Genomic DNA, 21,742 nt, shown 5'->3' on the forward strand with positions numbered 1-21,742 from the left:
GGAGTATAGATTTAATCATTTGAAAATATGACCTTCAACAGACATGTGCAAAGCCAGAGACCTCTGGGCGGTCCTGGGTTAAGCGAGAGCCTCCATTGACAGGGAAATTGATGAAGAGTGATTGGTAGATGTGAGGACTGAGGGGAGGCAACTTGGATGGTGTCCTTAAAGATAGGAGGGTCTGGAGACTGAAGGGGGTTGAGTTTTTTTTGAGCGGTGTGGTTCCTGGGCTCTGAGGAAGCTTGCTCTGAAGGAAGCTGAAGGTGGGGGCCTCTGAGACTGTTTCTCCATTTTTGACACGTGAGTAATAGGGACTGATCTCTTTTCTTTGCCCCAGCTATCTAAGGGCGTGGGCCTTTTGGCCCAGCCTAAACAGAAGGGGTATTTAAGCCCTATTCCCTTCTCTCCCCTTTCTCTCTCTCTCTATATCTCTAATTCCTTTCTTGCTCCTATTGTAATTAAACTCCAAAAAAAGCTGACGGCTGACTTGAGTTTTTCATTTAGGAATTACATAGCTGATTCCTTGGCGACCTTAAATTAATATATATCAGTCTTTTAAAATGATTCCCTTGTAACATTGTGGCTGACCACACGGGAGTCTAAAGAATCCTCTCAATAAAACTTTTTCCTTGCCTTTTTACTATACTGTTTCACCACTTAGTCCTTTTTTTTAAAAAAAAAAAAAACTTGGCTTAAAGACACAGCTGCTAGAACACGTGAGTATAAAAAACTTTTTCTCTTTTCTCCTTAAGTTAAATTGGAATCAGCAGTTTTTTCTTTTTCTTCCCTTTAATCTTAAGGGACAGCTGGGTAGCTCAGCGGATTGAGAGCCAGCCCTAGAGGCAGAAGGTCCTGGGTTCAAATCGGACCTCAGATACTTCCCAGCTGTGTGACTCTGATAGACAGAAAACAGCTGTTTTTAAATCTCAGCAACAGGACTCTAAAGTCCTGGCTGGAAGAACTGTTTCTAAATATCCTTTCCCTTAAGGAACAACTTCCTGGATTAGGAAAAAAAAAACCCTGTGGAAAGTTTGTTGCTTTGCCCTGCTCCCCACGTGTTTTGTGAAATTACAAAATATACATATAAAAATGAGTACTACATTCTTTGACAATTATATGGCAGCTGAAGAAGTAGGGGCATTGAGGAATGAAGGATACCTCCAAATTTTTATATTAATAGGTACTGTCATTTTTGTACTCCTCAATACTATATTTAGAGATGAAAAAATAAAAAATATTGAGGATAAAATAAAACAAAATGAGGATAAAATAAAACAAAATGAGGATAAAATAAAACAAAATGAGGATAAAATAAAACAAAATGAGGATAAAATAGAAAATATTGAGGATAAAATAGAAAATGTTGAGGATAAAATAGAAAAAAATGAGGATAAAATAGAAAATATTGAGGATAAAATAGAAAAAAATTGAGGATACAATAGAAAAAATTGAGGATACAATAGAAAAAATTGAGGATAAAATAGGAAATATTGAGAATAAAATAGAAAAACTTGAGGATAAAATAGGAAATATTGAGAATAAAATAGGAAATATTGAGGATAAAATGGGAGATATGGAAGATAAAATAGGAAAAATTGAGGAAAAAATGCAAGCCCAATTAGAAGATCTAAAATGTTTCTTACAGGATCAATGGGCAAACACCCACTCTACCAGAAACAGACCTGTTTCTGAACCTTTGAATGAGGAAATTTCCTTCCCTGAAATAGAGATGGAAAACACCTTCCCTATAGCCCAGTTAACAGACTGCTTCTCTCGTGCAGTGCAAATCTTGTCTGAATTTAATCCCCAAAACCCTTCCCCTGCAATCCCAGCTTCTCATGTTCCTTCTCCTACAGAAAACCAAATTCCAATGCAAGGGAGATCTTGTCCTCCTAGAGAAACCTGTCCTTGTCAAACTGACCCACAGGTGCAAAATTCAACTAGAGGCCTGTTTCCTCTAAGAGAAGTACCTGAAATAGGACGAAATGGGGATGTGGTGACTTTAAGACATAGGATACCGTTTACTCCCCAAGAAATAAATGAATTTACACGAAATATCCCCACATATGAACAAGATCCTTTTCTAGTAACAAAAAAGATGGGAGACATATTTTTTCAATATAATCCGTCTTACAAGGACGTTGAGAGGCTTTTTTAAGTGAACGTGAAAAAAATAAAATAATTGCTCATGTCAACAAAACCCGGGGGCGTAATGCAGCACATTGGCCATCTCAGGATCCCGAATGGGACTATAATAATCCTGAGGACTATCTACAACTATACCGTTGTAGAGAGGCCATCCTCACGGCCATGAAGGAATGTGCGGACAGTACAGATAAGTGGATGGAACTGGAAAAAATTAAGCAAAAGGAAAACGAAACACCCTCCAGATTTATGGACAGAATTATCGAGTTTGGGGACAGATACTTAGATTGGGACTTAAATAAAGAGAATAGTTTAAGACAAGTTAGAAGAATCTTTGTAAACAATTCTTGCAAAGTAATTAAAAATTATTTTAAAACACAATGCCCAAGATGGTCAGATATGGACCTTGAAGAATTGCGAAAAACAGCTATATATGTTTTTAAGGGAAACGAAGAAAAGGAGAAAGAGAATAATGATGACATGGAGGAAATGAAGAAAAAAATGAGATGTGTAATAGATAGGATAACTAAATTAGAAAGTGGGCATGATAATGAACCAACGACAATTGCCCCTCTCCAGAAATCCAATTATCAATCCATTACTTGCCACTTCTGTGAGAAGAAGGGCCACAAAATGATGGAATGTAGAACCTTTCTTAAGATGTTTGGAAGGAATACACAGTTTAATAATGGTTTTAGAAATAATAACTATAGAAATTATGATAATGGTTATAGAAACCAGAATTCTAGAAATTATAATAATGACTATGGAAATAACTATAATGAATATAGAAATAAGAACTTTAGAAACCAGAATTATAGAAATAGGAATTGGGAATTTAATGACAATGCTCAAATTGAAGAAAATTTTAATGATAATACTCAACAATATATGAGAAATGGCGCTCGTCCAAAAATTACTCGAGGTACTAATGACCCTCAGAGAGGTGCCCTTCAGGGGGGTGCCCAAGGAATATCCCAAACACAATGATGGTGCCCGGGGGGGGCTGGGGCACAGGAATCAGAGGATACAACCTTTGATTTCCCAGACCCTGATGTCCTACTACCCGTTGTCCCTATCCACTGCCCTCCCCATACTAATGAACCCCATGTTACCTTAAAAGTGGGTAACACCTATTATGATTGTCTATTAGACACCGGAGCTTCCTGGTCTGTATTAAAGAGAACACCTGATTTACAATGTTATTCTATTGGCTCAGAGAATGTAATGGGAGTATCAGGAATAACCCAAAGAGTTAAAAGACTTCCTCCTAGAATGGTGTCTGTAGGACCCCTAGAGGTACAACACTCCTTCCTTTTGATGCCTGACTCCCCTTTAAATTTGCTGGGGAGGGACCTTCTATGCAAACTCAGAGCCACAATAACCTGCTCCCCAGATGGCTCATTATCATTAGAAGTACCAGAGGAATCTTTAAATTTACTCCCTGTACTTCTCTCGGAAAACCAGGAGGCAAAAGAACCTTCCATTTTTGAAATACCTAAAGATATACCGGAGTCTCTTTGGGCCACATCTTCTTCTGATGTAGGCTTACTTAAATCTGCTGTTCCTGTGCAGATAAAAACTAAATCTAGCCCACCTCCTTCTATCCCTCAGTATCCCCTCTCAAAGGAGGCAATTGAGGGTATTACACCAGTTATTAACTCATTAATAGAACAGGGAATAATAATCCCTTGCAAATCTGAATACAACACGCCCATCCTGCCAATTAAAAAACCAAAAAAAGGGCCCGATGGCAAGCACATCTATAGATTTGTACAGGATCTAAGGGCAGTGAATAATCACGTTATAAAGAGACACTCCGTAGTTTCTAACATACATACTATTATTTCATCTATTCCTAGCACAGCTACATACTTTACAGTAGTAGACTTGTGTTCAGCTTTCTTTTCCATACCAATACATGAAAACTCCAGGCATATTTTTGCTTTCACCTGGAAGGGCTCACAATATACCTGGTGTCGGCTGCCACAGGGTTATGTCGAAAGTCCGAGCTTATTTGAGCAAATTTTGAGCCAAGACACAGACAATATAACATTTAAAAATAGCAAATTAATCAAATATGTAGATGATCTACTCTTGGCTTCAACAGATGCAGAAACATGTCAAGAAGATAGCAAACACCTTCTTTTGGAATTGCACAAAAGAGGACATAAAATCTCTAAGGATAAAGTTCAATGGTGTCTCCAAAAAGTAGAAGATTTGGGATTCATCTTGACTGCGGGTGCTCGTTATATTTCTCCAAAACGAATTGAGAACATTCAAAAATTGAGTGCTCCTACCACTAAGAAACAGCTGAGAGCAATTTTAGGAGCAACAGGGTTTTGTAGACAATGGATTCCTTGCTATGGGGAAATCACTAAACCCCTTATAGCATTAACAAAGGATTCAGTTCCTGAACCCCTCAAATTAGAGCCTGAACACTTGTCAGCTCTAACAGATCTGAAAAAGGCTATCATGTCTGCCCCTGCTCTAGGCATCCCAGATTACAACAAGCCATTTACTTTATATGTGCATGAGCGAAGAGGAGTAGCCTCTGGTGTGTTAACTCAGACTTTGGGACCTTCTCAGCGCCCAATTGCTTATTATTCTGCCCAACTAGACCCAGTAGCAGCAGGAGCACCACCATGCCTTAGAGGAGTAGCTGCTACAGCCTTACTAGTAACAAAAACCGTTGATTTAGTATTGGGATGTCCATTAACAATAATGTGCCCACATGAGATTGAAGCATTATTGGTAAAACATAGAACACAGGCATTCTCGGATCAGAGAATTACAAGGTATGAAATAACCTTATTAAATAGTGAAAATATTACCTTGAAACGCTGTTCAACTCTTAACCCTGCCACCTTGCTTCCAGATTTACCCACTTCAGGAGAACCACTACATAACTGTGAAACATTAGTGTCCATGGCAGAAAAGCCTCGAGATAATCTCTTGGACACTCCCTTAGACAATGCAGATCTGATTTTATTTACCGATGGTTCCTCTTTTATGAGGGATGGCATACGTTACACTGGAGCTGCCGTAGTCTCAGAATTTGCCACTGAATGGTCAGCTTCACTACCTTCTAACATTAGCGCTCAAGGAGCAGAACTCATAGCTCTAAAACAAGCTTGTATAATTGCCAAGGATAAAAAGGCAACAATTTATACAGATTCTAGATATGCTTTCGGCATTTGTCACTCAGTCGGGATGCTATGGCTCCAAAGAGGATTTTTAACCTCAGCTGGAAAATCCATAGCTAATGCAGAAATTATTAATGAAGTTCTTTCTGCTCTCAAACTGCCTAAAGCCCTAGCTGTAGTTCATTGCTCTGCCCATACAGGTGGCTCTGACCCTGTCTCTAGAGGAAATGACCGAGCAGATTCCGCTGCAAAACTAGCAGCCATAGAAGTACCTGGATTAATTTTAACATTAACAACCACTGATAATTTAAATTTATCACTCTCCTATAATGAAAAGGAAGTGGAAAAATGGAAACAAAAATTTAAAGCAAAACAAATTAATGGAGTATGGGTGTCATCTGAAGGAAAACCCCTGCTCCCTAGAAGTTTCTATAACCAAATTTGCCAATCTATTCATAAAAATGGTCATTTTGGCACCCAGGGCATTGTGGACTCTGTCAAGAGAGTATGGATAGCCCCTGGTATAACTACTATAGCCTCTAAAGTATGTTCAGCCTGCCCTATTTGCCAGGCATATAACCAACATGCATATCGTGGAAAAGCCTTTGGGGGACGTCCTCTGGCTTACACACCTTTTGAACATCTACAGATAGATTTCATAACAATGCCAAAGGCTGGACGTTATAAATTTTGTCTAGTAATTGTAGATCAACTAACCAGATGGCCGGAAGCATTTCCTACAACCCGAGCCACAGCAGATTTTGTTGCAAAGATACTTTTAAAAGAAATTATCCCTCGTTTTGGCCTACCAGCACGTATTGACTCCGATAGAGGGAGTCATTTTACCGATTCTGTCTTAAATCAAATATATTCTTGCTTGGGGATAACTCCAAAATTCCATGTTCCATATCACCCCCAGAGCTCAGGCCAAGTGGAGAGGATGAATAAAGAACTTAAGACTATGATTGGCAAATTATGCACTGAGACCCATTTAAAATGGCCTGAAATTCTCCCTCTGGCCCTATTTTATCTTAGAAGCAGGCCTAGAGGAGACTTACATATTTCACCATTTGAGATGCTTTTTGGACATCCGCCTATACAGGCTAAGCCTTTCTCCCCGGCTTATACATCGCTATTAGGGGGAGATATTACTATTGCTTCCTATATACAGGAGTTACAGCACAAACTACGTGAACTTCATGAATCCGGAGCTGCAGTACAAGCTGGTCCATTAGACTTTTCTCTGCATGACCTGAACCCAGGAGATAAAGTTTATATCAAGAATTTCAAGCGAACTGGAGCAACTGAACCTTCATGGGAAGGACCATTCCAAATATTATTAACTACTCCAACATCTATAAAGATTGGAGAAAGAGACTCTTGGATTCACTGCTCACATGTGAAGAAAGCATCTTCTGCTGAGACTGATTGACTCTATCCTATCATATGAATTGTGACTCTATCTTATCATAAGAATTGGAGATAATAATCCATAGACAAATGGATGCTGTTTTTTTTTTCAAGAATATATTGAATTACTGATTTTTTTCTTATTTTTTCTTATTTTTTTCTTTTATTTTTTTTTATCAGAATATTTGATTTTTTTTCATTTTTGTACTGAAGGTACACATAATTAATATTAATATTTTTTCCCTGCAGTAATACAAGTTAATATATATATACTCTTGCTATAATATCAATATATGCCTAAAAGCTTTAAACTATGGGAACCTGCCATTTATTGATAAAATATTATAGGACTGTGATTAATGTTTGTGTCTGATTCCAGGAAAAGGGATAAAAACAAGGAGCACAGACTAAACCTGAATAGTGCCAATAGAGCACACATGAAATATTAATGTGAGACTCGAGGTTGCGACGCTTAACTTATGTTTAAGTCGTAGGACTTCCTTGTATCTACACTCCTTTTGAAGTACTCAAACAAGTACAAAGCTTGACTGTCATGCTGGCTCCCTATATCTCTGAAAAAAAAATCAGACAAGGGAATGACATTTCCCCATCAAAATAGAATTCTAATTCTTTCCTTCTTATATTATGGCAACTTCCTGTAGTCTTGGCTACAAATGGCTAAGTGAAATATTACTGTATTCTGTCCTACATACTTGTGGGATAGAAATTACTTTAAACTGGACCTATACAAGGCCTATTTTGAATTTTTCTTATGTTTTTGATTATTTTTCTATTCTTTTGATAATTGACACATACACCCCCATAACTGAACATTGCATTCTGAGCTAAACTTGATATTTTTTTTTAAATACTTACTTCAGGGGGGATTGTATTTTAATTTAAAATCTAAGAATTTTTGAATTTTTTTTATTTGAGATTTTATTTTTATAAAAATCCAAGACTTTTGTTTAAGATTTTACTGTTATAAAAAATTTTCAAAGATTTTGATTTTGTTCGAGAAAAGATCTTCAAGAAAGAAGCTTGAAACTTTTATATCCAGAGAATGAACTGTTGCAGAAAGATGCCAAAAACCTACACTTCATCAAGAAGATCAAGAATGAACTTTGGATGTGATTGATTGGACTGAACTTTTGATTGAACATTTATTGTAACATTTATGCCAAAAGGGACTGCCCCTAATTTGGTTTTCTGTCAATGCGCCTAGCAAACATTGGTTTTGCTTTCTTTTCTTTTCTATTTCCTCTCTCACTATTCTAATTTCTCTTAGAAATTGAATATTGTGTATATCTTTAGTTAGAAGTGAATTTAGAACTACAAAATGATTATGTTAAATGATCAATGGGGAGACTAGTCTCCCAATGATCATCAGGGGGGATTGTAAACCTCAAATTTCCTTAGACTTATAAATGTTGGAAATTTCACCATTGGGATATTTCATACTTGGAAAATTTCTTACTGATAGTCTATTGGAATGGGAACTCCATTGGCATGGGAGGTTCCTTCTCTTCCCTTCTTAAGATTACTTTAGGACAGAAACCCTTTGCTGAACAATGGAAAGGACTTTGACCTATGCTTAAGCATAGAACAGGAATTTCTTTGAGTCTTGATTGATTTAGAATTGATACAATGGAGATACTTGGAATAAATCTCCACCCTATTCAGTCCTAATAGGATTGAGTAAGGGCTGCAGCCTAGATCAAAATTTAATTATTCCAATCTCTACCATACTCAAGTTAACAGGATTTAGAAAGGGCTGTAGCAAAGGAGTATAGATTTAATCATTTGAAAATATGACCTTCAACAGACATGTGCAAAAGCCAGAAACCTCTGGGCGGTCCTGGGTTAAGCGAGAGCCTCCATTGACAGGGAAATTGATGAAGAGTGATTGGTAGATGTGAGGACTGAGGGGAGGCAACTTGGATGGTGTCCTTAAAGATAGGAGGGTCTGGAGACTGAAGGGGGTTGAGTTTTTTTTGAGCGGTGTGGTTCCTGGGCTCTGAGGAAGCTTGCTCTGAAGGAAGCTGAAGGTGGGGGCCTCTGAGACTGTTTCTCCATTTTTGACACGTGAGTAATAGGGACTGATCTCTTTTCTTTGCCCCAGCTATCTAAGGGCTTGGGCCTTTTGGCCCAGCCTAAACAGAAGGGGTATTTAAGCCCTATTCCCTTCTCTCCCCTTTCTCTCTCTCTCTATATCTCTAATTCCTTTCTTACTCCTATTGTAATTAAACTCCAAAAAAAGCTGACGGCTGACTTGAGTTTTTCATTTAGGAATTACATAGCTGATTCCTTGGCGACCTTAAATTAATATATATCAGTCTTTTAAAGTGATTCCCTTGTAACAATACTGAGCTTTCGGGTCACAAAAACCCTTAGATCCTTTTTAAAATTTCTTCTTTAGTAAGAACATCAGCCTAGCTGTGTCTTCGACATCCTCTCAGATTTGAATTTTTAGAATGTCAGTATTTGATTTGACGGAGAGTGTATAACTAGGCAGCTAGGTGGTGCAGTAGATAGAGTTCCAAACTTGGAGTCAGGAAGTTTAAATTTGACTTCAGACACTTGAGTGTCTGGGCAAAATCACTTCACCTCTGTCTTCTTTGGTTTTCTCAATTTTAAAATGTGCATAATAATAGCATCACCTCCCAAAACTGTTGAGAATAAACTGAGATGTTTGTAAAGTGGCTCACAAGTTTAAAGTACTATATACATTCAAGCTTCTACTAGTATTACCACTATTACTATTGTTGTTGTTATAAGTGGATTCAAAAGAAGGCAATTAGTATGATTTGGGAACTATAAATCATGCCATTTGAGGATAGTTTGAAGGAACTTAGGATATTTAGCTTGAAGAAATAAAGCTTTAGTGGAAGCTACAATCACCATTTTCAAACATTTGAAGGACTATTATATTAAAGAGGGGTTGGACCTAGGTACATGTTGGCAAACCTATAACGCATGTGTTGGAAGAGATGCTCCCCTCCCTCTCCCCAGTATGCCTGAGAATATTTTTTCACTTCACCTGCCCCTCTGCCCAGAAGCCCAATGGGAGTGCTTCTTCCCTCTCCTGTCTTGAGTAAGATGGGGGATTCACATGCAGTGTAAGGGTTGCAGTTTGGGCATTCGGTCTCTAAAAGGTTTACCATCACTGCCATAGAGGGAAGAATTAGGACCAGTAGGTAGAAGAGGTGGATGGCATTTTGACTTGATAAAAAGAGAGCTATAGTCTAACAATTTTAGCTTGTCCAAAAACAGAATGTTTTGCCATCTGAGTTAGTGAGTTTTCCATCACTGGAGGTCTCTAAGAGGAAAATGGATGACCACTTATGTGTTGTAGGAGAGCATATTCTCAGTTGTGGAGAGGTCTAGATAACAATCTCTTAAGTCCCTCATAACTCTGAGATTCCAACAATGACAACAATAGCAAATCACATGTACATGGCAGTTGGAGGCTTCCAAACCATTTCCTCACAACTCCTTGAGATAGATACTACAAGTAATATCCTTCAGTTCAGTTCAGCAGTTAGTAAGTACATTCCAGGTATATATCCATTGAGGATGTGAAGTTAAAAATGCAAGATTCTTCTTTAAGGATTTTACATTCTACTTGGGGGACAGATAAATAAACCCAAATTATATCCAAACCAGTACAATGTGCTTACAGAAAGGGTGAGATGCTAACACTTGGGAGGATCAGGAAAGGGCAGGTGGGAGGTAGCACTGAAGCTGTGCTAGAGATTCTAAGAGGTGGATGGAGGTAAGGTAGGAGTTTATTTCAGACATGGGGACTATAGAAGTAAGAGATGCAATGGATCAGAGAGCAACAGTTTAAGTAAAACAGAGATTGTATGAAGGAGAGTGATAGGAAACCAGACTAAAAAGGAAGGTAGAGCTAAGAGGGCAACTAGGTGGCACAATGGATAGAGTGCCAGACATGGAGTCAGGAAGACTCATAATCTTGAGTATCTTTGCCAAGAGAAACCCAAATGGGATCACAAAGAGTCAGACATGACTGAATGATAAGGATCCAGGGTGTGGAGGACATAACAATGGCAGGCTAAGGTTTTTATATTTTATCTTGGAGGTTCTAGGAAGCAATTAAAGATTTTTTACAAAACCTTTAGCTTAGAGAGACAGCTGGATAACTCAGTTGCCTAGCCCTTATCATTCTTCTGCCTTAGAACCATTAGGCAGTAAGTAAGAGTTAAAAAATAAAAAGCAAACCCTTAGCCTCTGTTTCAGAATCAATACTAAGTATGGGTTCCTAGGCAGAAGAACGGTAAGGACTAGGCAATTGGGTTAAGTGACTTGCTCAGGGCGACATAGCTAGAAAGTGTCTGAGTCCAAATTTGAACCCAGGACCTCCACTCTCTAGGTCTGGCTCTCAATCCACTGAGTGTCCTAGCTTTTTGAATGGGGGATGTGGGTAGGCAGGGATCTGCCAAAGCTTGGACTGTAGTGGCATAGCAGATATAGGAAGATGAGTAGGACTTTAGTGAAGGTAGGTAATATTATCCACATTTTCTAGATGAGGAAACTGAGATTTTTTTTTAAACCCTTACCTTCCGTCTTGCAGTCAATACTGTGTATTGGCTCCAAGGCAGAAGAGCAGTAAGGGCTAGGCAATGGGGGTCAAGTGACTTGCCCAGGATCACACAGGTGGGTAGTGTCTGAGGCCAGATTTGAACCTAGGACCTCCCATCTCTAGACATGGCTTTCAATCCACTGAGCCACCCAGGTGCCTCCTGTATCTGTTTATAGTTGTATTTCCCTTAGTGGAATATAAGTTCCAGGGACCGTTTTTTATTGTCGTTATTATCATCTTGGTACTTTGTCAAACACAATTTCCTGTGTGGAATAAGTAAGTGCAAAGTAAATGCTTGCTAGACTGGATTGGATTGGATTGGACATTTCTTTAATCTTTTTGCCCTGTGACTACATAAAAAGTCTCTTCTCAGAGCCTGTGAAACATCATCTTTCTATTTTTCTCTACCTCAGTGAAATGCAACTAGGTGGTGTAGTGGACAGAGAGCTAGACCCAGAGTAGGGAAAATCTAAGTTCCAATCTGGACTCAGACACTTAAAAGCTGTGTGATTCCAGGCAAGTCACTTACAACCTGTCTGCCTCAGTTTCCTCCACTGTGAAATAGCACCTACTTCCCATACTTATTATGAAAATTAAATGTTATTTATAAAGCACTTTGCAAAATTTTTCTCTCATATAGATTTGTATATTATATATTTATATGTATATTTTGTATGTGTATGTGTAGAGATAAATAACTAGCTAGCTCTTCTCATTCTGTATTTCACTTCCATTATATGGGTGAGTTGATCCCATTCACAATTACAATAATTAATTAGCTATTTCCCTCCATCCTGCTTCCCCTCTATTATATATATATATATATACATACATAGAAAAAAATATATATATACATATATATGCACATGGACAGAAAAAAATATATATACATGCATGTATATATATATATATTTTTTCCTGTCCATGTTTGCTCTAGTTCTTTATTATTCCACTCCCTAAGTGTGTGTGTGTGGGGGGGGGCAGGCAAATAAAGTGATGTGAAATTAGAAGGGACTTTATTGGCTATCTGGTCCCACTCCTTCATTTTAAAGGTAAGAAAACTGAGGCTGATAGGTTAGGCAGCTTGTCACTGAGCCAGCAAGCAGTTTGACTCCAAAGCTAATATCCTTTCTACCATTTCAGATTTTCTCTTTCACTCTTTGTCTAGAATCACTTGGTTTTGCTTGTTAGGGATTGTAGCTACTGTAGGATTTTAGAGCTAGAATAGTGAGATGGCATAAAGGGCATTAGATTTGGAGTTATAACCTGGATTCAATTCTCGCCTGCCACTAGCTGTGTGACCTTGAGCAAATCGTTTAACCTCTTGGGTCTTAATTTCCTTATTGGTAAAATGTGTGACTGGACTATTTGGTATCACCTGCTCCAATCAGTCCCAATCTACAAATTTTACAGATGAGGAAATTGGTGCCCAGGGAAGGAAAGTGATTTCTCCAAAGCTGCACAGATAGTGATATAAAAGTCTAGGACTGGAGTTTCGGTCTCCTACCTTCTAGCCTTGATTCTTTCCATTACACCATCTGTCTTTGCTCTAACTGACCATTCTTCCTGAGGGAGAAGAGCCTCAATAGCTAGCTCACTGCAGCAAGTTTTTCTTGAAGCCTTGACAAGTGAGAGGGAGATGTGAAATAAACAGAGCTAATTTCCTACCATGGAGAGGAATTAAGCCTTTCACAGAAACACATGACTCATGCCAAAGATGCTGGGACTTATTTTTATTCAGTTTTCTTCAGAGCCATGGGAAATCAGTAAGTGCAATGTCTCCTTTTTTAGGGCAGCTTCTGCCCCAGCCCTAATCTCCCTCACACCCCATGAGGCACCAGAGGCTGGTGCCTCTCTTCCCTAGCTCCTTTGCTCTGCTGTGGCATGAGATTATTAGATGAAATTGATACCTTGTTTTCAGTGGTCTCCCACTCTCTGGGTTCTAGATCTTGGGGCTATACTGAGTAAAGGAAGTGTCCTGAATCCATAGGCACCAGCCCTCTACTCGAAGCTATATTCCCCATTCTCCCCACCTAGGAGAACCTGAAGGAAGACAGAAGGTGCCAATGTGGGGCTGGGTCTCCCTTTCCTGCTCTATTCTTGTTCTTTCTGTGAATAGACTTGGATTTCCCAGCAGGAGGTGCCTCAACCATAGGAGAGCTCTGGTCTCTCCTAGCCTTCTTTCCTGGAGTATTTTGTAAGTCAGAGAGATCCATGGGGGGTGAACAAGTCCCAGTTGGGCATATGCTCAAGGTTTCTTCCAGGCACCCCTCCCATTCCACCCACCAGGGCCCTCACCCTAAATTCTCCCCCACTGCAGAAATGGGAAGTCTGATGGCTAGACAGACCCAGGCAGGAGACATGTGCCTTCTGGGGAAGAGGGAAAGAGGAAAGATTCCATGGGATGCAGTATAGGGTTCAACCATATCCCTTTGCAGCACTTTTGAGGCTTCTTTTCTCCTTTAATCCCAGTAGCAACTGCCTGGGTTGGGAGATTCTCTCTGGCAGGGGAGACAAAATAAACTGGGGCAAAACAGCGGTACAGACTAGAAGAAAGGCTTGTCTCCTCTTCAAGGGGGACTATGGAGGGCAAAGGTGAACATAGTATAGATGTTTGTTTCCCCATGATCATAGCCTATTCCGTTTCTGTTGACTGTAATAGGCAGCCACCCTTCCTTGCTTATAAAACAGAGAGGGAAAAGGCGTCACTCCTGTGGGACCTGTCCAACAAATCAAGGGGTTGTGGAAAGTTTCAATGGTTCATTTGGTTTGTTTTCATACTTCCTCCCTTTGCTAGATGGAGCTCCTGTCTTTCTTTCTTGCCCTTCTCCCCTCAGGGATCAAACTTCATTCACACTCACCCATTTCCATGAATCTTGACCTTTTCCCTTCAACAGAATGGAGGCTGGGGGTGGGATGGGGAAAAAGGAAGGAGAAAATGATGGAACCACAACTGGTCTAAAGCCAAGAAGGACCAGACTGTTTCCCCCAGCCCCCTCTTTTCACCAGCATTCAAGCTCTGCCTATTTCTCTGGCCTGGCCTAATGGAATATCAAGCTTGAATTTTCAGGTCCATCTCCAGCTGAAACAAGAGCGATGTATTTATAAATGAATGTATTTTGGGAAGACAGTTCATGGAGGTCCTTTGCAAGCACGTGTGGGCCTGAATAGGCGTGGGTGTGAAAGGGTAAGGGGTAGGTTGTTGGGTTTGGGTTTTTTGGGGGGGTTGTTGGGGAAGGGAGACCTCATCACACAGAATCATGGGGAAGATGGGCACTGGGTAGGGGATACTGTGAGCGTGGCTACAAAGTGGACTCATACGTTGTGAGCCCCCAGGCTGAGGACTGAGAATGCAGCCCGGTGCTTGCGCAGCAGCAGTCGGATCTTCTCATCGTCTGAGTCTGGGTCTAAGGGCTTGTTGTATTCATCATCCTCATTTTCCGAAGCTGTTCGGTCCCCACCTCCGCTGCCTACTCCGGTAGATCTCGTGGTGGAAGATGAGGGCTCCAGGGCACTCTTCTTCCGCCATTTGGTCCTTCGGTTCTGGAACCACACCTAAGATTGGAAATTGTATTATGGAGAGGGGGATGATGGGAGATACGGACTGAGGGAGACCTCCCTGCGACAGCCTGCCTTAAACCGAGGTCATTGACTCTCCTGGGAGGATTTTCTGAGAGTTGGAGCTCTTCCTGTTCCATAACTTCCTGGACAGACCATCACAGGTCGTCATCTAGTTCACCCACATCCACTTAGTCGTCTCAGAAATACACCTCCTAAGTGGTCAGACCTCCAGTGAAGGGGAACCCACTACCTACTGAGCAGTCTATTCTCTTTTTTGGAAAGCTCTAAATGTTACAAAGTTTTGCCTCCAAAGACTGAACTGGCTTCTCTGTAGATTCCACAGTCTCTGCCATGAGGCCAAGCGGCATAGATCCCATTCTCTTTCAACACCTTTCTCTCGTATCCCTTCCTCTTCCCGACACACCCCGATCTCTCCTCATCTTTAGACGCTTTTGTTGGATATTAGCTCCCTTTTTCTTCACAGGCATTTCTCAAGTTTTGGTCAGAAAAAACTATTTTTCTTCTTTAATTGAGATTCACTGGAAATGGACAGAAAGATTATCTAGTCTAACTTCCAAGGCCACCCACCCAGTATTGGCATTTAGTCAGTTGCTATTTATGCCTCTATATTTACATGTAGACTTATAACCAGTCAGGCAATAAGTTCTTTGGAGTAATGAGTGCTTCATTCATTGTATTTATATTTCCAGCACCTGGCACAGTCCTTGGCTAATAGTAGGAACTTACTAAAACTTGCTGACTGATTAATTGATTAGTGGGAAAGCAAGGTCTTCTGACTGCCACCTGCCTTACCCTCCTGTCCAGTTCTATCAGGTGCTCTGCTCACCAAGAAAGGGCTCTTATTTTTCTAGCAACTTAAAAATCTTTTTTCAATTAAAAAATGTTTGTTTTCTTCCAGCAACTTTTAAAGACTTGAAGCACAATTTCCTGGCTGCCTTTCAGCCAGGCAGAATTCAAAGCTTTCTCCTGTCATCATAACAAAACAAAGCTTCTTTGCAGGTATCTCACCTAGTTTAGCAAATTATGAGGATCTGGGGGCCAGAAGGCACAGGGACTGCTAGTCTAGCTTTTCCAGGCTCAGTTCAGGTCCAGTACTGTGAGTAGCTTAGCCCAGGTGCCTGGCACTTAGTAGGTGTTTAATAAATTCTAGCTGATTGAATAATATGGGATGAAGAGATTATACAGAGTGGGTGGCAAAATGTCAAACCAGTACTCATGTCTATGTGGCACTTCGATAAAAGGAGAAGAGGATGAATTGAAGTATAATGTTTTGTAAAAAATAATAGATTAACCATAACTAAGTAAAAACATTTTTTGGTTTCATATGCCCAAGAATATTCCCAACATTGTTATACTGAAAGCAGTAAGTACCTCATAATCAGAAACAGTAAAGCATATATAATGAGACAGTGGCAGTTATAGTGGAAAAAGCAAATGTATCCGACTCAAAAGGCTTTGGTTTGAATCCTGGCTCTGTCTCTATATTACCTGTCAGACCCTGTATAAATCCCTGAAATGCTCTTAGACTTGGTTTCCTCATCTATAATATGGGTCTAATAATACCTCTCCTACCTATTTCACAGGGTAGTTACAGGGATCAAATGAGACGGTGGCTATAAAAGCACTTTGTAAACTCTAAGGTGCCCTAGAAATGTCAGTCATGACTACATTATTGGTAAATGATGTCCATGAAAAATGAAAATTCACTTCATTGGTTTGCCTGTGGACTTTTCAGAGTGCCTTTGCAGACACTTCCTCATTTGACTCACAACTCTTTAAGGTCAATAGTACAAGTATTAATGGCTTATATTTTGTATGCTGTTTAGTGGTTTATAAAATGTTTCCCATAGGAGAACCATGGACATGTATAATCCAAGTGCTAGCAGTATATTCCCATCTATAAAATGAAGATAGCAATGGCACCAACCTCACTGAATTATTGTCAAGATCAAATGAGATAATGAGTGTCAAGTGATTTTCAAATATTAAGTGCCTTTTAAATAAATGTTAGCTATTGTTGTTATCTTTCTTTTATGGATTCATCCATAGGAGTGTGACAGGTGGGGCTAGACCTTCAGTTTTCAGACTCCTAAGGAAGGATGCCTTCTGCCACACTATGCAGGGCATCTTGATATTTCTGGCTTAGTTTGGGGCTTGAGCTGGGGCGGTAGTTTAAGTTAAAGAATAGTGTGGTATTTGCTGGATTTGTAAGTGTGGTGACCAGTTTTCTGTCTACTCCCCCTTTTCTTTACCTTAATTCTACAGCCAAGACTTTTTTCCTTCTTTAGGAGGCTGGGATGGGTTGGAAAGAGACCTGAATTTAGTATCCTAAAGTATAGATTTGAATGTCACATCTGCTATTGATAACCTGTTTGACCCCAAGTAAGCACTTCCATTCCCCAGATCTTATTTTCCTCATCTCTAGAAAAGGAGGGAGGAGAGACTAAATAATTTCTCCAGTCCCTTCCAGCTCTAAAATACCTTCTTAGAATTAAAAATCCAAGCTAGGAGTCAACAGGGCTGTCTAGCACCCGACTTCTCTATGTACATTGTATTTCCATCAAGACTCTTTGAAGTCAAATCCCAAGGCCTAGGGTGCTATGCTCAAGCAGGTGGGTCACGACTCACCTTCACTTGGGACTCTGTCATCCCCAGGGAGTAAGCCAAGCGTGCTCTCTCAGGCCCTGCCAAGTACTTGGTCTGCTCAAAGGTTTTCTCCAGGGCAAAGATCTGATGTCCAGTGAAAGTGGGCCTGGTATGCTTTTTTTTGTGGATGCTGTCACTCAAAGGGTCTGGGGCTGAGAGGAGGGAGGAAGAAGGCAAATAAGTGAATGTGAAATGCAGCCTCAGATGCCTCTTTTGGTATCAATTACTAACTCAAGCTCATCTCTAAATTACCCTTGAGATGCTCCATCTCCCAAAGGCTTTCATCCAAGGAAGACATCAACAGTCCTTGGATAATGCCCTCCTCCCAAGAGATCATGCAGCACAGTCCCCTCCTTTTCTAAAGCTCTGCACTTGGCAGAGGGGCCCTTCCCTTGGGCAGCATTTCTTGTCATATGCAGAGGACCAGACCAGTACTGAGAACTTCCTGATTGGGCTCCCCTCATGAAACCATGGAAGACTTGGGCATGGGGATGGGGAAATAACAAAACACCCTCAGGTCAACATCATCTCTGAGCGATAGAGCAGTGGATTCTTATGTCTCTGTTCTCCAAAAATAGAGCCCAGATCAGAAATGACCAACAAGAACTCATAGCCCAATCATAAACCCCTTGAAGATTCAAATCCTCAACTTGTTGATCAGGCCTGAACTGGGAAGTCTAAATCAGGAAGAGTTTGAGAGATTCTTTTGAATTTCTTTTGGAGGAAGCTTGCTGGGGTTCCCTGACCAGGCTGGTCCTGAACCCTGAATGGTTCTCACAGGGGTGATATAAGCAGGTATCCAATTTTCTGTCCAATTCCTTCTTTCTTTGCCCTAATTCTACAGTTGAGACCACTTTTGTACCTTCCTTCCAGGATGGTGGGACATTTTCAATTAAAGCTGGCCAGAAGTGAGTGGAGGGAGAAAGATTTGATAAAATACAGCAGGATCCTACCATGGTTCAGATGTGAGGATTAGGACCAGGCATAGGATTGCTCTCTAATAGGAGCAGAGAAAGCTCAGGGCTGTCTTTCGATTTGGGGACCTAGGCTTGACCTGAACCTAAGGAAGAACAGAGAGTTCTTTCCATGGGAGTTTTAGTGAATTTCTGGATCCACAATAGCTAAAGTATTTATGTGGATGATGGAAGGCAGACAGGAAATGGGAGGAGCTGAGAGATTATAACTGGATGACATTCCATCCTTCCTTTCCTTCCTCCCTGTAATCCGGATATAGGGCCACTGGTAACAGATTTACACTCACACACGCTCTCTCCTCTCTTCTCCTCAAAACCCTTCTAGATATCTTAGCCACAGGCTGGGATCTTGGGGCCCCATTGCTGTGATCCAACAAGAAACTGAGCCCAAGGAAAAGCTGCCCTCAGGTCAAAGGCATGCCCATGACTGGGCTCTGGTTCAGCTGCAGACTCGGGGCTGGGGATACCCCCTTTGTGTCAATATGTCAGCAGGTAGGGAGGAAACCATTTCCCGAAGTCAAAGAGATGGATAGTACTCAGGAGGTAGAGGCAAAAAATAATGGAAACTTAAGTAATAGAAAGACTTCCGGAGGGGAGAGGGCTGGTAGGAGTCTCTTTTGAGAGGGATCAGTACTAGCTACCTACTTGGGTCCAAAAATGGCCATCTGGATACAAGAGACCTGGATGGGGGAGGATGAAGAAAGGCTGGCCTGCAATAGAGCTGAAGTGATGAGTTCCTCGAGTAGAAGCTTTAAAGAGTCTTGCCAAGGGAGCATTCACCAGTCTCTGGGGCTCCCAGGGACAAGGCACTTAAAATGGTAGTTGAGTGAAGTCATGGTACAGAGGAGTTCAGAGGAGACCTGAGAAAAAGGCTGGGGAAGGGCCGTGCTAAGGAACCAAGGCTTTCCTGGTACAAAGTGGCTAAATGGCAGCCCACTTGAGTGTGTCTGTATTCCTCAAGTTTCCCTTTCCTTTAGGTCTTCCTCCCTCTCCCATCCAGGGGTCCCGTCCTATTCCTTGGAGAGGCCGGGTGGGGAAGGTAAACCGAAGTACTCACTGTTACTGCACTGTCGTCCTCTCCATTCCTGCCCAGGGTCCCCCCAGCAGTTCCTGCTCCTGGATGGATACTCATTCCCAGCCTTGGAAAAATTCCCCACTTGGGGACCGTAGTAGACCCCCTGGGAGCCGAGTCCACCAAAACCAGCCACATGGGGATAGCCTGAGAGGAGGCTGCTGTTTGGAGTTGCCACTGGCCTGCTGAGTATATCTGTAATCCCGTGGGGGGTCCCGGCAGCCAGCTGGGTGCCCAGCCCTGGGGGGCTGAGCTTGTAGAAGGAATTCTGCACCGAGTACTGGCACATAGGCGCCTTCATCTCCGAGAACTGGGCGAGCGGCGTGTTGTTCAGCAAGAAGGTCCCCTGCAGGTTAGATTCCATGATGTGCTGCCCCCTCTCCCCAGAGCCGGGGAGAGGAGAGGGTGGGGGTTCCCTTGGAGTCCGAAGGCCCGGCCCTACAGTCCCAGCTCCTGGGCTTCTGGCCGAGATCCCATCTGCAAAGTGTGCGCCGACGGCGGAGCCCACACTGGCCGTCAATCCGCCCCCACCCAAGCCAAACTGAGCATCCGGCCCCCACCCTCAGCCCTCAGCCACTGCGGCTCGTAGAGGGCGCTGGGCACCCACGTCAGCTGCTTGGAACCGAGTTTGTACCCGGAGTGGGTGAAAGGTCTGGCCAATATGGTTCTTGCTCAGTTCTCTATCTCCCGGCCGGAGCCAGACAGGAGTCCCGCTTCTGGCAGGTAGCTCTTCCCGGCTCTGCCTTGGAGCCAGGGGGTCCCTCCATGAGAAGTTTTAACTTCAGGAGAATCCACATTTCCCTGATAAAGATACGGCCTATTAGAATACAGGGCCAAGACTGGCTGAGCCGGAGGAACCGTGTTGCCATTGGCTAGAGCCCCAGACGGGCCTCATATTGGCTTCTCCTGGACAAATTGCACTTTGAAAGATTGACTGTAAAATCAGCGCGTGCAAGGGAGCGCATGTGTGTATGTGTGTGTGTGAGAGTTCATTAGCTCGGCAGGTCTTGAAGCTCACAGTTCATCTTCAGAGGCGGCCCCTCCCCCCTGCCATATTCCCAGTGGCTTTGAGAAGGGGACCCCGAGGGCCTCTTCCTGGGCTTCTGGGGCAAGACGGGCACAGGAAGCTGGAGGAGGTCACCAGGGCAAAAACCCTTCCTCCACCTGCTGCCCGAGACCCAGATCTCCATCCCGGCCCGAGCTTTCTGCCTGAATGGGAGGCCACCCGTGGCAGCGGCAGACCCTCTTCTGAGGCACGCGGGCGCTTTTCCAGTTACGGTGGCGCCCCAAGTTTTCCCAGCTTCTCCGGCTGCTGGGCAGCTCTGAATTCTCTTATTCTATCAAGTTGACCCTGAACACGGAAATGTAATTTGGGATGTCTATGTACTTTATAACCTCCCTAACATGAATACAAGAGGAAGAGGCAATGGACCCCAGGAGCCCCAATGCCTGGGTGTGGGAGGCAGATGACTGCAGGGACCAGAGGGAATTTATAGGCAATTGAAATCTGGGTGCTCCGGACACAGGTCAGAAAGTGATTTGGATCCATCTGGTTTCTCTTTGGTCTAAGGGTGACAGGCAAGTCCAGGTGTGTACCAAGAAACTCTTCATTCTGGCGTAGAATTTATTTTTTGAAACAATTCCTAATTAGCTAATTGGGCAATAGAAGCCCAGAGGGTTTGGTAACTTGCTCAAGATCATAACAATATTACCCACAGAGCTGGCATGTAGGATCTCCAAGTAGGAAGGGACGTCCAGGGCTATCTGATCAAACGTATACTAAGAATCTCTTTTACATATTTCTGGACGTGCATAGATCTGGAGAGCTGAAAACCTCCAGCGATAGAGAAGCCGCTGTCTCCTGAGGCTGCTCAACCCACTTTCAGACATTTGTAACTGTTAGGAGAAGGAATTTCCCATCTCCTAAACTGAGATCTGCCTCTTTATGTCTGTTGCTTAGTTCTTCTCTTGGGGGTCAAGGAGAGTAAATGTAGTCCCCAGAAAAATAAGATTCATTTCCTAACTCTTAGGCACTCTGCTGTACAATTACATACAGGTAGTTCTGCTTCCCAGATACATTTTCTGAAAAGTAGAAGTTAGCACCCAATTGATAGACAGGCACCAACCCTGGAATACAACCTGCACTGGTCTTAGAATCAAAATT

At 42.0% G+C, this 21,742-nt stretch overlaps 1 protein-coding gene across 1 annotated transcript; it reads right to left on the reverse strand.

Annotated features, from left to right (window-relative positions):
- Nucleotides 1-13,028: 13,028 nt before the first annotated feature.
- On the reverse strand, nucleotides 13,029-20,364 carry NKX6-3 (NK6 homeobox 3). The gene is made up of 3 exons (XM_001381879.5): nucleotides 19,564-20,364; nucleotides 17,515-17,684; nucleotides 13,029-14,859 (listed from the first exon to the last, which is right to left on the reverse strand). The coding sequence occupies exons 1-3, from the start codon at nucleotides 19,940-19,942 to the stop codon at nucleotides 14,620-14,622; spliced, it is 789 nt and encodes a 262-aa protein (XP_001381916.2). The 5' UTR covers nucleotides 19,943-20,364; the 3' UTR covers nucleotides 13,029-14,619.
- Between the last annotated feature and the right edge of the window lie 1,378 nt (nucleotides 20,365-21,742).

Source organism: Monodelphis domestica, chromosome 1 (genome assembly GCF_027887165.1).
Source record: "Monodelphis domestica isolate mMonDom1 chromosome 1, mMonDom1.pri, whole genome shotgun sequence".
In the NCBI taxonomy this organism is placed as follows: domain Eukaryota; kingdom Metazoa; phylum Chordata; class Mammalia; order Didelphimorphia; family Didelphidae; genus Monodelphis; species Monodelphis domestica.

What these genes read in the sequence shown, in the direction of transcription:
- NKX6-3 (XM_001381879.5), bottom strand. Translation starts at nt 19,942, where the DNA reads ATGGAATCTAACCTGCAGGGGACCTTCTTGCTGAACAACACGCCGCTC. An exon ending in AGGACGACAGTGCAGTAACA is followed by an intron (nt 17,685 to 19,563) that starts GTGAGTACTTCG and finishes CCCTCCTCTCAG; the next exon opens with CCCCAGACCCTTTGAGTGAC. An exon ending in TGACAGAGTCCCAAGTGAAG is followed by an intron (nt 14,860 to 17,514) that starts GTGAGTCGTGAC and finishes TTCCAATCTTAG; the next exon opens with GTGTGGTTCCAGAACCGAAG.